This window comes from Pseudorasbora parva, chromosome 7 (genome assembly GCF_024679245.1).
Source record: "Pseudorasbora parva isolate DD20220531a chromosome 7, ASM2467924v1, whole genome shotgun sequence".
NCBI lineage: Eukaryota > Metazoa > Chordata > Actinopteri > Cypriniformes > Gobionidae > Pseudorasbora > Pseudorasbora parva.
The window spans coordinates 24873842-24890555 of NC_090178.1; the positions used below are offsets into that span (position 1 = coordinate 24873842).

The following is a 16714-nucleotide window of genomic DNA, read 5'->3' on the forward strand; positions in this document are numbered from 1 at the left end:
AATATGCACAAACATGGCCTTACCCGAATAGTTTGTTAAATCTGTCCATTTGGATAAATATTCAAATACAGAAAACATTATAGTAGTTTAAATAGATAAAAATAAGAAACATCTCTATCACCCAGTGCATCACTGCAACCCAATCCTGCATAACAGGCTGCTATGATAACTGTGCTGTAGATTGTTTGATGATGTTAAGGAGCTAATGTATCGTGCCACTACAGCAACAGAGCCACACGTTCATGATCTGAACAAGTGTGGTTTTTAGAGAGATTACCACTAAAAGAAGAACATTAGGTTGGCCATATTGTTATTATAAGACCTGGACTATATGTATCTTTTCTATCTGACGAGATCCAAACCAACCTTAAAACAAGTGCCAAACCTTCAGTACATTGTAATTTATAGTGACCATGGTGTTTGTCTGTCCCTAAGGAATTTTGTAAGTAAAATAGGTAAATAAGTATGTTCTGATCAGAGAATTCAGATTAATGCAATGTGAGATGTTTTATTGATTTGCAACAAGTTTTCACTATTCACAGCTGTGACTAGTGAAATGTTTTACTTCATACTTCTCTATAGTGCCAAATAAATGTTATATTGCTTTGAAATAATAATAAATAACTTCTGAAGCATTAAGTTTTCACCTCAGCCATTCATACTGCAAGTTTAGATTGCTGAGGGAATCTTTGTGTGGAGTGACAGTTTAGGCAGCAGATATCATTAAAAGACAAATGTACACTTGAAGGAACCAAAAGCATGAGACAAATCCGAGCTGTAAGAAAGAGTCCTTTAATTCAGTGCAGAATGGTTGAAGCTGCTTCATAAGGAGGTTACATACAACTGCTCAATTTTGTAAAACTTTAACTTTTATTACATACAAGTTTTGTACACAGTATTTTTTATTATGGACAAATAAATCTCTTTAAAAAAAAATGGAAACGCGTTTTGCTTTGCAATCTTATCAGATATTTACAACATTATGAACTACCTTTTCTTTGCAGGTTTAGGGTTGTACCTGAGAGAAAAAGAGAAAAACAAAACATTCAACACAAGAAAGTAACTTATAAAGTCCCACAAAGGCTTTTAACATTCCTGCCCTATGGTGACAATTAGTAACCAATGTCTAAATGATAGAATAACTGAGCAAATTGATTTAAACAGGTATGCTGTAAAAATCAGGCATTATTTCAAAGTCAGCAAACCAGACATCCCCTTCCATAAAACATGTCTGGGACACTTCATTAGCCTGAGCTAGAGAGGATGTTAGAAAAGCAGAGGTGCTGTTTTTGTGTGATGTTCCCACCCCATGCATGACTGGCTGAGCAGATTCAGAGATCAAACAATTGTGTTGGACACAACCACACAACCGTGACTGTGTGTATATTTGATGGTTTTTCTGCTTTGGCAAGAGAAATGGCACTACTTGAAAGTCCCGTTAGCCAGGTTCAGTCTCCAGGCAACAATTCTGTGTCTGACGAGGCCTAACCCTTCTTTCTCTGAGAAGATGCGAGTCTAAAGGCTTGGCCAAAGGAGATTACTTGAGCACGGAGCGGAACGCAGAAAATTAAGTATACCCTGACGTTTCAGTTGTAGGAAGTCTATTCCAAATATTGTGATCAAAAGTCCATTCAACAAGTTCCACATGCTCTTTTTATACATCATGCATAACCTTGGTATACGTGAATCTACTAAAGAAATGATCTCAAGACACTGACCACTAACTTTATTAATCACTGTATTTTTCTGTCCTGATCACTTAGTGTTTAATCAGCAGGAGCTTGTTAGAAATATCCATGGGTCTTCACAGCGCAGCGTGACCTCAACTGTGAAAAATGAATTAAAAGCAGTTGGGGAATCATTGACGTCATACTTTCCAAGCGTGCTCTGAGAAAATTAAGGATCTGCTAAAAAGAGAAAACACCCCCATCAAGAACTCATGCGTGATGCCGTGACACTGGTGGATCAAGCCCAGTAGCTCATCAGCAGCCAGAACACACAGTTGATGAGTTCATGAATGCAGTTAATAAAAAGTGTCTGTGACTCTAAGAAAGAAACTTGCTGCGGTTGAGTGAAGCTTTTCAAAGTCAGAGGACTAGCATGTTAAAGCTGTAGAAGTCCACTGGAAAATATCTGAGCGCCTGTCTGACTTTATTCTGCTCGACCAGCCTCAGTGTGTAAGAATATCCCACCGCTTAAACCAGTCTCAACCAGTCCACTCCAGGCTAAGCCCATAGTGTGCCATCACAAAGGTTATTGTCTCGTTGTGAGCCTTGATATCTGGGGTCAGAGGTCAGTGTCTTATTGAATGTAGTGTTAGTTTAGGCAGGTGGCAATTGTCTGGACTAGGGTGAGAAATTTACAGGGATCAAACAATATCATTTAGGGTTCAAAAGAGCACTAAAAGTGCTGACGTCCCTCTTGACGTCACTCCCTGGATTCTGTGTGTTTGATCTATGCCCCTCCCCTCATCCATTTTTTATGCCCTACTGTCTGCACAAGCACATAGACTGCATACCTGAACAAATCATCTCCCAAAATCTCCTCCCGTTCATTCTGTTTTTCCTCCTAAAAGAGAAAATATATGTCAGGTGTTGGCAAACACTAGTGAGGTTAAGGTATTTCAATTAGATTAAGTCACTCAATCTAACATATTTTGAGGTAGTCCTTCCTCTTTTTCAGACAGCTTGTTTTATTTAGGAGCTAGAAATGCCATTCAAATGTGAAAATTAAACTAACAAATTTAACAACAAATCATCAACCATCCTGCATTGAGTTTTTAGTCACTGATAGTTTTTCAAGTGAATTGCCCAAGAACTTGTCAACTCGTGGTTTAGTGACCGCTGTTTACTGTCATTCACTGCATAAATTAACCAACGTATACTAATTAAAATTTGACAAAATACACAATCAATCAAAAGCTTAAAAACAAAATGCACTTTTACTTATGACCATTTACATCTTCTAATGTTGTTTGTGCTCCAAAGTAAGGATGCAAATCAACAGGGTAAGTCTGTTTCACATCTGCACAATTGTGTGGATGGACGAAAGCTCTATTGTTGCATTAAGTTTTCAGAAAAAAAAGTTACTGCTATCAGTGTTGATGTTCAACTCGGGTTCCAGGGTCCTTAAACAAACGCCGCCTTTTTGAGACTTGAGCTTATGCACCATATCCCCCATAGTTAGATAACTCCATACCAGTGATGCCCGGGTTTATCAAAAATGAGGTTACGAGTCACCCAAAAATATTTTTAATGATATTCGGGTCACAGTTGGTCACGTCGTTTGAAAGAAGCGGTTTAGTTGAAACTTCGGCCAGGCGCGGGTTGTTTATACATTGACCCGTGCATCACTGGTCATACATATTCTCATCTGCGTGCCATAACACTTGACGCACCACCGCTAGCCTAGCTTACCACAAATACTTAAGGTAAATGGCTCCATATTGCCTACTGCTCAATAAGGGACAAAATAATGGCAACATTTATTTATTAACATGTTGTGATGTGTATAGTTACATCATATACTAAGACCAAAAGAAAATGAAAAGTTGTGATTTTCTAGATCGATATTATATATATATATATATATATATATATATATATATATATATATATATAAATATCAGCCAATAACATTTCCTCTATAACCTCAATTTCCCATGGTTCCTTGTTCCTGTGGTCTCTCACCTCTGTTGCCTGTCTAAGCCATTCCTCCAGTTCAGAGTTCTTGCTGCGATTGTGAGCCACCAGATCCGAGCCTCCGATAATGTTGGGCAGTCCACTGAATCCAGGGACATTCGTCTTCACATAAACACACAGAAGCCATTCAAAATGTCATTTACACAGATCAACAGACAATGATGCTTTGCCATAACATTACAGAAGCGTGCACAAACCTTGCGGAACCTTTTGACATTTTTGTCATTGGGGTCATGGGACTGTAGCGGGCCAGGTCTTGATCTGGAAGAGATGCTCACGGTCAGGGATTTAAACTGAACCTGTAGGAGCCTCCTAGGCAGCTCTAGGTCATTCTCAGATGCAGATTTGGAGGTCGAGGCCTTCAGAACAACAGAGATTTTATTACACAAACATGTTACAAGGCACTCTGAGGGAAAACAGGGTGAACATAGTCACTGTGACCTTTATGAAACCCTGAGCAGATATTATTAGGTAGCGCAGGTCAAACTGACTCATGACTAAAATCTGTATTAAAACCTCTCACCTGCATTTCCTGTTTGGCTACAGCCTCACTGTGCTGGGAAATGCCATTTTGATCCTTTGAATTCTAAAACAAAAACAAAAACATGGGACTAGCTGTCCTGCCGATAAAAACAGAAAATATATTTATATGAAACTAATGATAGCTGTCGTTGTACCACAACAAAAGACACTTCCTCCTCTTTGACCTCTTCAAGTTCTGGTCTTTTCCCCTTGTTTGCCGACCTACGTGCTTCAATATTTGCCATTTGATTGGTTGACTTCTTTGACTGCCTCTCAGAGCCCTGATTTGTTGCAGCTGGGCCTGTTCTGTCCACTTGCACATTCTGAATGTTGTTGGCACTGCTTTGCTGATTCGTTTTGCTTTTGGACTCAGTGCCCTCTTGCTGATTGGATAATTGTGGGTTATTGATTGTGCTATTCAGTCCTGACTCAAGACGTTGTTTTTTATTAGCTGTAGCACAAGGAGGCTGATCCATCTCATCTGACATTATGGATTCAAGCTCTTCAAGTGACATTTCTAAATCATCAACTGCTGCAGGTTCTTCCGGGCCTGATGGGACGTCATGCTCTGGTTCCTTCCTCTTTTTGCTTCCAGAGCTTTGACTGGACGCACAAGCCTGACCCAAACTGGCACTAAACTCAGATGTTGACAGTGAGTTATGTTGGTTTTGGGCAGTATGCAAGTTTTTGTATGATCTACTGGTAGAGGAGTTTTGCTGGATCTCGTCTTTTTTATCTTCACTGTCTTTTCTGATGATTTTGGTCTGGCCAGAATTGGTATTGTCCTCAAGAGGTCTGCAACAATGAACAAAACATATTCATAAAATGGTTCTTTACATCTTGCAACATTTCAACCGAAAATGCTGTCACATGACCCTGTACACCTGGTATTCATGTCCATTCTGGGTGATCTAATTATAAGTGGTCAGTTGAGACACATTAGCGGGTTGTTTTTAAGGCCTTGTGACTTCTAATCATACTTATTCAACTACATACATCATTTTGTCACTTGTCTCTTTACTTTACATATTGATAAAGCACAAAGGTAAAAGGTAAAAGGTAAAATTAAAAAAGAAACCAAATAAATAAATTAAATCCCACTACAAAGTATGACCATCACTTATTCTAGGCAAGCAACTGCATTAAAGGTCCTGTTCTTCGCGATTCCATCTTTCAAACTTTAGTTAGTGTGATATGTTGCTGTTAGAGCATAAATAATACCTGTAAAATTATAAAGCTCAAAGTTCAATGCCAAGCGAGATATTTTATTTAACAGAGGTTCCCTTTCAAAGCCTACAGCGAACGGCCGGTTTGGACTACACCCCTGCACTTCCTCGCATTGATGACGTCACTAGAACCGTTTGTTGACTAACCCTCCGCCCACAAGTACACGCAAAATAGGGGGCGTGGTCTTGTTGCTCTCCCACGTGGAGAAGAGCGCGCATTCAGCGCTTGCATCTCCCCGTTATGGTAAGAGGCGGGACCTTTCTGGGCAAAGTGCGCTAAGCTGCTGTCCAATCACAACACGGGAAGCACTGGCCCAATCAAAACTCGTTACGTGTTTCTGAAGGAGGGACTTCATAGAACAAGGAAATCATCAGGCCGTTTTTAGGACAGAGAAAACAGTGCTGTACAGATAAGTAAATTGTGTGAAAAATACAGTTTTTTTTTACGCAAAACATGAACTCATGTTATATTGCACACTGTAAACATAATCAAAGCTTCGAAAACACGTGAAGAACGGGACCTTTAACTTCATATGTGTTTGCTTCACATAACCTATACTACCTAAAGTTTAGGGTCAGTGGTGAGTTCACTTGATTCGGGTTGCCAATGTCACGTGATTTCAGCAGTTCGGATCGTGTCAAACCGCCAAACTGCTGAAATCACGTGACATTGGCAACCCGAATCATTGATCGATTCATACCGTTTGAATCTTTTTGGAGGAATGCGGAAGAGAAGACAATGCTGAATAAAATCATAGTTTTTGTTATTTTTGTACCAAAATGTATTTTCGATGCTTCAAAAGAGATTCTAATCAACCAACTGATGCCACATATGGACTACTTTGATGATGTTTTTATTCCCTTTCTGGACATGGACAGTATAGTGGGCATTGACTGCATATGCTCTGGGACTAAAATATAAAATATCTTAAACTGTGTTCCAAAGATGAACGGAGGTCTTACGGGTGTGGAACGACATTAGGGTGAGTCATTAATGACATCAATTTCATTTTTGGGTGAAATAACCCTTTAAGGTGAGAGCTCTAAAAGCTGCACAGAAAAAAGTTGTGTTCAGCAGCACATAACATTATAAATGAATGTGTAAACGCGGACTTTATTACCCTCTGTGTTTACTTCCGTATAGCAGTTCCTGCATGCTGTCTTTGTTTTTGTTTTTTTGGGGTATGCGGGTCAGTCTGATATTAGCCACATTTAAAAGAGAATGTGAATAGCCAAACAAAACACAAAAAAATCAGATCTGAGCAAAAAATCAGAAATGAGCATTAAAGGGATAGTTGTCCCAAAAATGAAAATTCTGTCATCATTTACTCACCCTCAAGCTGTTCCAAACCTGCATGAGTTTCTCTGTTCTGCTGAACACAAAAAAGATATTTGGAAGAATGTTTGTAACAAAGAAGAGAGAACAACCAACAACCAACTACCACAGTAGGAAAAAAAATACTATGGTAGTGTGAATGGTTGTTCTCTCTGCTTTGTTACAAACATTCTTTAAAATATATATATTTTTTGTGTTCAGCAGAACAAAGACACTCATACAGGTTTGGAAAAACTTGAGGGTGAGTAAATGATGAAAATGTTCATTTTTGGGTGAACTATCCCTTTAAGGTTTTCAGTGTAAATGTTGCCTTAGGCCCTGTTTACACCTGGTATTAAGATGCGTTTTGGTCGATCGGATCACAAGGGCGATGCTAAATACAGGTGTAGACAGGGTCTAAAATGTTTTGAGCTTATCCACTTTCAACCACTCCCAGAGGTAGTTGAAAACGCATTTGACCGGATTGCTTTCGTAGACGAAACGCTCATGTGGTCTAATGCATTTGCAGCCGCAAAAGACTACTGACCTAACATAGAAATATTATGGGAAGCACGCTAGCCAGGCGGGATTTAAACTTTGTCGGCTGGAGACCGAAAACGTACCAAGCACAATGTTCTCTCACCATTCCTGATTTCTAACACACACTTGTTCGGCGTGATCTTGCGGCTGTCAGAGCAGAAACGAAAGCCGAAAACGAAAGCTCTCCACATGTTTTTCTGTGTTCTCCAAGTACATTCACATGTAAATTGTGCGAGTTTGTGTTGCCTATTTGCTTGAAAGATATAAAAAAACATACATTTACCAGCCCATAGACCCTCTCCTTCAGAAATCAGGACAGAAGTGGTTGGAAGACCAAGTGTAAACAGGTATGTGTCTCCCTTGTCTACTTGTGATCCAATCAAACAAAACGCATCTTAACACCAGGTGTAAACAGGGCCTAGTGATGTGCTGTGGCATCAGACTTGCCTTTTCTTGCCAGCCGGCTGGAAGAAGTTTGTGAGGGCTGTCTGTTTCTGGGGGGACTGTTTTAGTGTGGTGCTGCCATTGGGAGGAGCTGTCAATTTCACAGAACCTTCAAATTCAGCTTGCCCCCTGCCTGAAGGAGCGGACCCTTTCTTCATCCTCCGCTCAGGCTCAACCACGCTGAAGCTCTCAGATGACCTCACCGTCTCACTGACGATGCGGGAAGTGGAAGGTTCCGGGTCGAGGGATGAGGATTTATTGGTTGCCTTCTGTGCGGGACGTGTCTTCTCAGGAGTCTCACCAACAGCACTGATCCCACTTGTAACCATTCTGAAAATATGAACATCGACTAACTTCATAAGACTTTTATATTAACACTACTTCTTATCATTATTTGCAAGTATTGCTGTAAACCAGTGGTTTTCAAACCCTGGTCTCCAGACTGTGAATTAATGGGTTTATAAAAAATATTTAAATAATAATATTAAATAAATCCAATAATTATCATTTTTAAAGTGAAGTTACATCATTGGTAAAAGAAGTCTAGTTCATTTTTTAAAAATAAAAAAAGTCTGGTCAATTATAGATCAGTAAAAATAAGCCTATTTCAAATTATAAGGTATAATTTAAGGGTAGGTTCAGGGGCCAGTTACACCAGCCTGATAATGACTTAATTTAACACCAGGTTATAACTTGCACACTACTAAAAATTTCCGCATTGCACCATTAAACTTTACACCATTGAAACATAACTTAATGAATAAACTAAATATTTAAGGAAACCTCCAACCAGCAGTAACAGTTAGAATAAAACTGTTTGCATTAATAAGCTCTTTTTTTACCCGACAGACTTAATGCTGATATTTACACTCGTGTTGTGCACATCAAATAACAATCATAATAAAATGTAATTTCTTATGGTTAAATTGAACCAAACTCATTTAAAATAGCTTCATGTATATTTATATACAAAAATACGTTTTGTTATTCATGATTAAATATGCATCATATTTGAATGGAAAAAATATTTGACTGTACTATCATTTACCGGCAAGACAAGAATGAAGGATAAACTGAAATTCACAGCCTTTCAACACAACGTCTGCTCATGTATTTGAAGGCTGCTATTGGATAATTAAGTGTAAAAGGCTGATTTATACTTCTGTGTCGGACCTGTCTCGTATCCTCTACAATGTGGGCTATGCGCCAATTTTAATTTATACTTCTGCGTCGTTGTCGGCGCTGACATGCATTTACACATGCAGAGGGAGCATGATACCCCTGAGGGAGGGGTTCTGGCAGACAGTTCACAGCGCTTGCAGTCCACATAGAATTCACGTGTTGTTACATTTTTGGAGAGGTGCACATCAGGGTACGTCGTATGCTACGCATGCTACACACAGCCTATGACTTAGCGATGGCTTACACTTGACAATTCAATTAGCTTTTTATTTCTATCCTTGAAGATGTCCACCACATGACACAAGTATTCTGTATGAATCAGAGCACAGATTTTACCTGCTCTGGCCTTGAGAGAACTCAGTGTTGACCACATAGGCTGTGATATTCTGGGAAGGAGCCGCAAGCGCCGTCTCATCCACGGCAGTGTTCTGAGAAAGTGTTGCAGCAGCAATGACTGGCTTCACGGTCACGGATTCTGTGAAGAAATGTTGAGAAATTGTTATTGATGTGTAGGTTTGTGCGTAAAGCCAATCCTTTTGGTCAGCAGGAAGTCCACTTCTCAAATGCACTGCCATAAAAGGACCATTATGCACACAATTAAAAAAAACAAGTACAATCAATTATCATTATATTCATTATTATTCAGTCATCATCGTTAACATACTGGGAAAAAAAACACTACTAAGAATGAGTAATGTTCTAAAACAGTCCTACACCAGATTTGTGTTTAAGTGTATGTGAACCCACCAGAATGAATAGAAGAACAAGGATTGCAGTATGTTTGGTTATTGACATGAATGGCAGCCAATCCGATCTCGGATTCGGTGATAAAACGCAAGCCCTTTCTGTGTGAAAAAGACAAAGCAAAACAAAGACTTTAGAGCTGAGTAGAACTGCATAAATCAGTAAAGTAAAACATTTACTGTATTTTCCCATAATGTATGCAACATTGTATGCGTGTACATTTATACCAAACATAATTCATTTTATATGTAACAATAAATGTCATTATTGGAGCAGGAATGTGTGTTCTGGCACAAACATACACATACAAAATGGACTCAGTCAACAAACAAAAACATTTTTTTGAAACATAATAGGTGGAACAGCCTTATTATATTACTCAATATACCGAATAATTACTACAGACATGCCTGACCTATTAACAGACAGCATAGACTACAAAAATACACACACACCTGTGCAGAATCTGGGCCACAGAATCCACCCATTTCTTGGAGTTCAGAGGGATCACAGCCTGGGAGTTCCCAGATATCATGTCAACCACACAAGTGCTGCTGGTCTCCAAGAGTGAAATGGGCAGAGAGCCCTCGTCCAAAAGCTGGCACACACCACCTCCACAACTCACTGCCAGACTCAAACGCTTCATCTGAAAACACACACAAAACATCAGTGTTTTCATCAACATCAAAGGATTTTCTAAATGGTTTTTTCCTAATTACAGCTATGTACTGCAAGAGAAAAAAATTTAACTGCAAATTAAACTACTGTTAAACTGCCTGTTGTTTATTAAAAAGAATAGGATGAGCCTTTTGGACTTTTATATACTTTAAACATTTATACAGTAAAAACGTTAACATTTTACTTTAGTAAAAATCATTCTAGAATTTGATTTGTTTTGTTAATTTAAATATAGCTGAACTAAAATAAACTATAATTATTAGATTCAAGAAAACTTAAACAAGAATATAAAAAATCAGAATAAAAAATTGCCGTGGCAACTTTTCTGAAATAAAATTTAACTTGATTTGATCAAATTAGTCAAACTAAAACTGAAATAAAAATAAATGTAAACTATATAGAAATATAAAAATAAAACACAAAAAAATTATAAAAGCACATAACCAAATTTAAATGAAAACTGAAAATGAATATTATTATTATTATTATTATTATTATTATGTAAATAATACTATAACAATGTTCCAAACACTAAAAAACTAAATTAGAATTTTTGGAAAAACTTTCTTTCTGGTTCTCCAGAGGTTACAAACTTCTCCCACAAAACCACAAACGAGAAAAATGACCATGTGACCCCAATGCACTGCTGCAGTTTTATCAGCAGGTATTCACTCACAGACGAACCTGCTGGTTACAGAGAATGTACCAGCTGTTCGGCTTCACATAGTCTGCTCTTACTCTGAGCTAATCAGCACTGTTTTACAGCTCCTGATTAATTCAGAACAGCAGGGAGAAATTCCTGTGACATGATACAACTTTTTCACTGTATATAACAGCCTAATGAACGCATGTCTAGCTTGAATTTCTGGGGGGAAAGATCAAAGATAAAGAATACATGAAATTGGTAAGAAAGGTCAGAGTGCTTGTAACTGATATTTTCCAACGTTACAGTACAACAGAGAAATAAAGTAGAAATTAAGGGGGTTTTTTTTCCGCATAAGTCAACACAAATTAAGATGCCTTAGGGTCTGGTAGTGGAAATACTTAATGAACCACAGCTGCGGGTGGGAAAAGATCTCAATCAGCTGCCTAGTTCAGTAGTCAGGGATCAGGGAGTTAATTTCTTTCCCCCCAAAACAACCATTCGGTAGTGTAACAGTCATAATAATATAATTTTAACAGTTGCAAAAGTTACAGTAAGGGTATAATTTATATAATTAGCAGTAGTTAAACAATCCCTCTTGCCTGTTTGGAGTTCAAAAACAGAAAAGTTTTCCCCTTGAAGAGGCTCTTTCTCTCAGGTCGTGCATTCAGATCCACATCTTCTTTAGCCAGGCTGGGTTCATCAATCTGAGGCCTAAATCTGATCAACACAAAACACAGCAACATCTGATCGATAATGTCTAAACAAAATATTGCTTTTAGTTTTCAGCTATTTAAATGAAATAAAACAAGCAACTGTGAGCGAGAGAGAAATGAAACATTCTGTACCTCTTCGCTTCAGGCAGTGGCAGTTTCTGCTGCACAGCCTTGCTAAATGCACTGAAGAATTCAGGTTTTACTATAGGCCGACAGCATAGCAACGCACAGATCGTCTGCCAAGAGAGAGACATCGATTCAGTGGATTTTTAAGTGTACCTTGAAGGTAAATTAGCCATTAATCAGGGAACTGAATAAACCCTTAAGGATCAAATAAAATGCTTAGGAGGTTAATGGTCTCCTTACCTTAATGGTGACCTTTACAGTGGGCATGACGAGATGCGTGCAGTCAAGTGTCCAGGAGTTGACAAGTCGCCCTCCAATAGAGCGCACATCTTGAGAGAGGGATGCTTTCCCTTCGTTATCGACACACGAGGAACACACCACAACACACTCTTTCTCCAAACTGAGGGGAAACAAACTCTCAAATTCAACTTCCATAAGACCTACACACAAGTCTGATCAATCAATAGTCATTTATTATAGTAACAAGGACAAAAAATTTGACCAGTACTCCAGTACCAGTACAGACCATTTTTACTAGTACATTCAGAGATTCTCCATTTGTAGTACATAGAAGTAACGTCATAGACTTCAGAAAGGTTTTATTTTAGACTCATCGATTCCCTCACGACTATCAGCCACTTCTGAAGCATTCTCACATACACCAAGGAATGCGTAGACATACAAACCTGAACTTGCTCTGGAAGACTCCAAAAGTGATTTTGTCTCCTGTCTGCAGGGTCTTTGTGGAGCCACTCTCAAGCTTCTCTCCATTGATAAAAGTGCCATATTTAGAACTGTCATTTAGAGTGATCGCCTGCAAACAATGTAAAAACAAGAAAGCACACTGTCAGACACAGATAGGTTTACCTCAGAACAACTGTCAACTATTCCATCTAAAATACAGCTTTAAGGGAAACGGGGCCCTCTAGGGCATGACACCTGCAAGCACACATTTACAGAATGCAATACCATCTCAAGTTAAACATGATACATAGACGTAACTATCAAGTCCAGGGCTGAAACTAGTTTTGACTTGCCCACCCAATCAGAATTTAGGCACCCAGTGTTCATCTTTTTTAATACATTTTTTTATTTGTGCATCAATTAAAAGACACTTTGAGGCAGGCTGTTGAGATTGTAGAATATCCCAATCCATCAAAAAAATTAAAAATAACACACGAAATTTGCAGTATTTTCCTTTCATTAGCTGAAAGTAACCACGTGTGATACATTCACAAGTCTCTTCAGTATGTATAGTGGAAAAGTAAAGTATGACAATCACATGTGAAAACGGCAGACATGTTTACTTGTAAATATCCATATATTAATTTTATAGCTCTGACTACTTTTAAGGTATCGTTACAAGTGTTGTAAAAAAGTAAAAACCACCCCGAGTACCCTAGCAACCACAGAAGAGAGTCATATACACCTAGGATGGCTTGAGGGTGAGTAAACCATGGGGTCATTTTTATTATTGGGTGAACTATCCCTTTAATATTTATAATATTTATTAATAATTATTTTCAGATGTTGGCCTACACATTTTTTTTTACATTTTAATCCGGACTAAAACATGCAAGCCCAGAAATGATATCTAGAGATTGGTTGAAAATGTATTATTGATTTTTCTTTGTTATAATTATTCATAGTTGTGTAGTTTGAACTTTAATCAGTTCAAAACATTTGTTTGCTTTTTACACTTTTATTGAGATTTATTATTGTATTTAAATTTTCAGAGGAAAAGGCTATTTTTGTTAGTTTAAAAAAAGTTATTCTGGTTATATTATATTATGTTATTAGACATCATCTGGTTATTAGACAGCACTAACGTTTGCTTATCTTTTCTACATGTTTTTGTAATGTAATTCAATACTGTGGTAATACCCTATAGCCTACCATTGTTTAAAAGATGACAAGTGAGCTATCAAAGCACTAAATTAACATATACATGTGAAATTTCGTAATTTTTTCAGTAATTTTTTTTTTTTTTTACAGATTGTATTGCTATAATGCACTCAATATTGTGATACTCTCAGTCAAAGTCTCAAAACTTTCCTCCCTCCAAAACATATAAAAATATAATGTATTGTATCCTGAATTTAAATTAGGGCTTCACAGCAAGAATAACTAACTAAATTAATATAAAAAGAATGACCAAAGGTATGATCACTGTTCTGCTGTATAATTAGCAAAATAAAAAAATAAAAAAACAGTAAGTAGTAATTCAAATTTGATTTCTCTGAAAGACTTTCCACGGTGTTGCCTTTGAGACAATCTGATTAAGAAACCTAAGATATTTACACAACACATTTTTTATATATCAATCAAATGTAAACTTATGTCCCTGTTACAATTAATTTTCCTGGTTAAATAAACATTATATAAAAAGACAGAGCCAATATTTTGTATATATTTTGTATTTTCTCACTCTGTAATGTTCTATTTGTTAAAAACAAGTAATATTTCATAAACTTACATTTTCATTTAAACAGTGTATATTATTTGTGAAAATATGGATATTTTTATCACACAAATCCAAACTTTATTAACCCCCCCCGGAGCCGTGCTGATTAATTTTGTCGGACAGATGCACTTTTTAGATTTCAAAAACAGACACAGAAAGAAATCACCATTCACTGCCATTATACAGCTTTGGAAGAGCCAGGGCATTTTTTACTATAAGTCCAATTGTGTTCGTCTGAAAGAAGATATACACCTACTTGATTACTTGAGGGTGAGTAAATCATGGTTTAATCTTCCTTTTTTAGGTAAACTAACCCTTAAAGCCCTGTCTCAAATGGCACCCTAAACAGTCGCAGTCTTCCTACGAGTCTGCACTTTCGTGACGTAACGCCGCTTTGACTGTCGGGAATAATCTGCTGCAGAGCTCGCTCCAGTGTGGGCTCGGAAAAAGTGCGCATCGATGGCACATAATCGACCACAAAGGAAGTGCTCACAAAACTCCAGAAACATCTCTCATTGTGATTCTGGTACTGTATAAGAAGGACAGTAGGAGGAAGTACAGAAGCATAATGAGCTTCAACATCTCTTTATTGACAAATGATCTATTAAAGCAGAATTTTTTTAAATCAAATTTCAACATGACTATTTTAAAATGCATTAAGCAATTTAAAAAATGTATTTAGCAATAAAAATCTATATCTCTCAGTCAAATTCTCGTAACTTTTTTTTCACCTAAAACATATAAAAATATAATTTATTTTATCCTGCATTTAAAGCTGCTGTCCGTAACTTTTTTTGTGCTGATAATGATAATGTACAACATGAATCCCTTTACCAAACCGTGTTTTTGTCTTACCCTGAATCATTATGGTACACTTATAATAAGTATTTATATTGGGAATATTTCAGGCCAGACTGGTAGGTACCGCTGCGGAGGATCACAGTCCCTGCGTGATCTGCCATAGACATAAAGTAGCTCCGGCTGCAATGTTCTTCAGCAAGATGCATGCAGTTCTGTTTATTAACCACTAGAGTCCAAAAAGTTACGGACTGTCACAGCAAGAATGACTAACTGAATTCATAATAAGTAGAATGACTAAGGTAAATAATGACACATATGATTACTGTTCTGCTGTACAGAGTGTAATTAGCAAAATAACAGTAAGAAGTAATTCAAAATTTGATTTCTTTGAAATAAGTTCCACTGCCCTTTTTTTAGCCAACATAGTACACAGAGTTACTGACCTGCTCAGTGACAGTGATGTTGGCATGCACACGGCTGATGGACTGATCATTTGACAGCAGAATCTCACAATTCTTACGGCCGACCACATACTCCTGACCCGGGAGCAGAATGATACATTTCCCTTCAGTAACACAAAGGAATAAAGTGAATCGAGGCATCCCAAGCTATCCAGACAATAATTAGTGGAAACATGGGGAATTTATCTTGTTAAATGTAAATAATAATGTATAATAATCTGTAAATAATAATAATAATAATAATAATAATAATAAAAGAATATTTTAATCACATTTGTAACCACTATTTACTTTTGAAGGGTCTAAACGTGTTGCTGAATTTTCCATTAATAAAAGCGGACTGTCTTGATTTCATGTTAACGTTTTTACATGACAGTCACAAAGATGATGTGTGTGTCAAAGCTCCATAAAAAATTGATTATGTAAAACATACCATATCTGGTACATAAAATACTTTTATTGATGTATTATTAAGACTGTCTAATATAAATCATGCCTAATCACAAAAAATGTAAACATTTCAGTGGTGACATTTGTGACTGACAAAACCCAGTTCCACTTTTATAATAAGTAACTGATTGATATTAACATAAAATAAATATTTCATACATTTTAAGTCATGTAGTTTGTTTTAGTGGGATATACACAGCCCCTAACTGGTAAAAATTAAATTAGTTAATTAGATGTTAGCATAATGAAAGTCTTGACATTAATACAATTTTTACACTGATTGTGCACTCTCTTTATGTCTATCCGTGACTGTAAATAAGATTGTAGAAGTCCCATGAATAGGAAGACATGTTATGTAAACAGCAATAGTAAGGTACATGGCCATTTTTAGTGCGTGAATGATTTGCAGTTGGTCTGGATTGTAACGTTACAGTCGTAGTACACTAAAACACCGAAAAATCGACTAATTTTGCACACAAAACGTTACCTCCAGCTTCGGTTGGTTGCAGTTTCCACATTTCAAAACTTGTCGCTTTCTAACGAATCAATACTTCTATAATCTTATACTGTAGCTGTAAAACTGAACTGTGTGAACTGGCGCGCCACATTTACATCTTCATGTGCGACGTAATACATTTCCGTTTCAAAATAAAAGTCCCACAGTACAAGCGATGGAAAGTCTAATTCATTTCTGAGAATCG

The 16714-nt window shown here is 37.2% G+C and overlaps 1 protein-coding gene across 1 annotated transcript; it reads right to left on the reverse strand.

Annotated features, from left to right (window-relative positions):
• Positions 1-776: 776 nt before the first annotated feature.
• Positions 777-16639, reverse strand: nbn (nibrin). Its single transcript, XM_067448757.1, has 16 exons — positions 16501-16639; positions 15546-15667; positions 12524-12651; positions 12078-12237; positions 11844-11947; positions 11598-11715; positions 10130-10320; positions 9678-9775; positions 9267-9405; positions 7752-8078; positions 4379-5018; positions 4225-4287; positions 3899-4060; positions 3690-3803; positions 2519-2568; positions 777-1018 (listed from the first exon to the last, which is right to left on the reverse strand). The coding sequence occupies exons 1-16, from the start codon at positions 16529-16531 to the stop codon at positions 988-990; spliced, it is 2478 nt and encodes an 825-aa protein (XP_067304858.1). The 5' UTR covers positions 16532-16639; the 3' UTR covers positions 777-987.
• Positions 16640-16714: the final 75 nt, after the last annotated feature.

Coding starts and splice junctions, on each gene's coding strand:
- nbn (XM_067448757.1), bottom strand. CDS start 16,531: ATGTGGAAACTGCAACCAACCGAAGCTGGAG. Junction 10,321..11,597: donor TGTTTTTGAACTCCAAACAG/GCAAGAGGGATT, acceptor GTGTGTTTTCAG/ATGAAGCGTTTGAGTCTGGC. Junction 5,019..7,751: donor CAGCCGGCTGGCAAGAAAAG/GCAAGTCTGATG, acceptor TCATTGTTGCAG/ACCTCTTGAGGACAATACCA.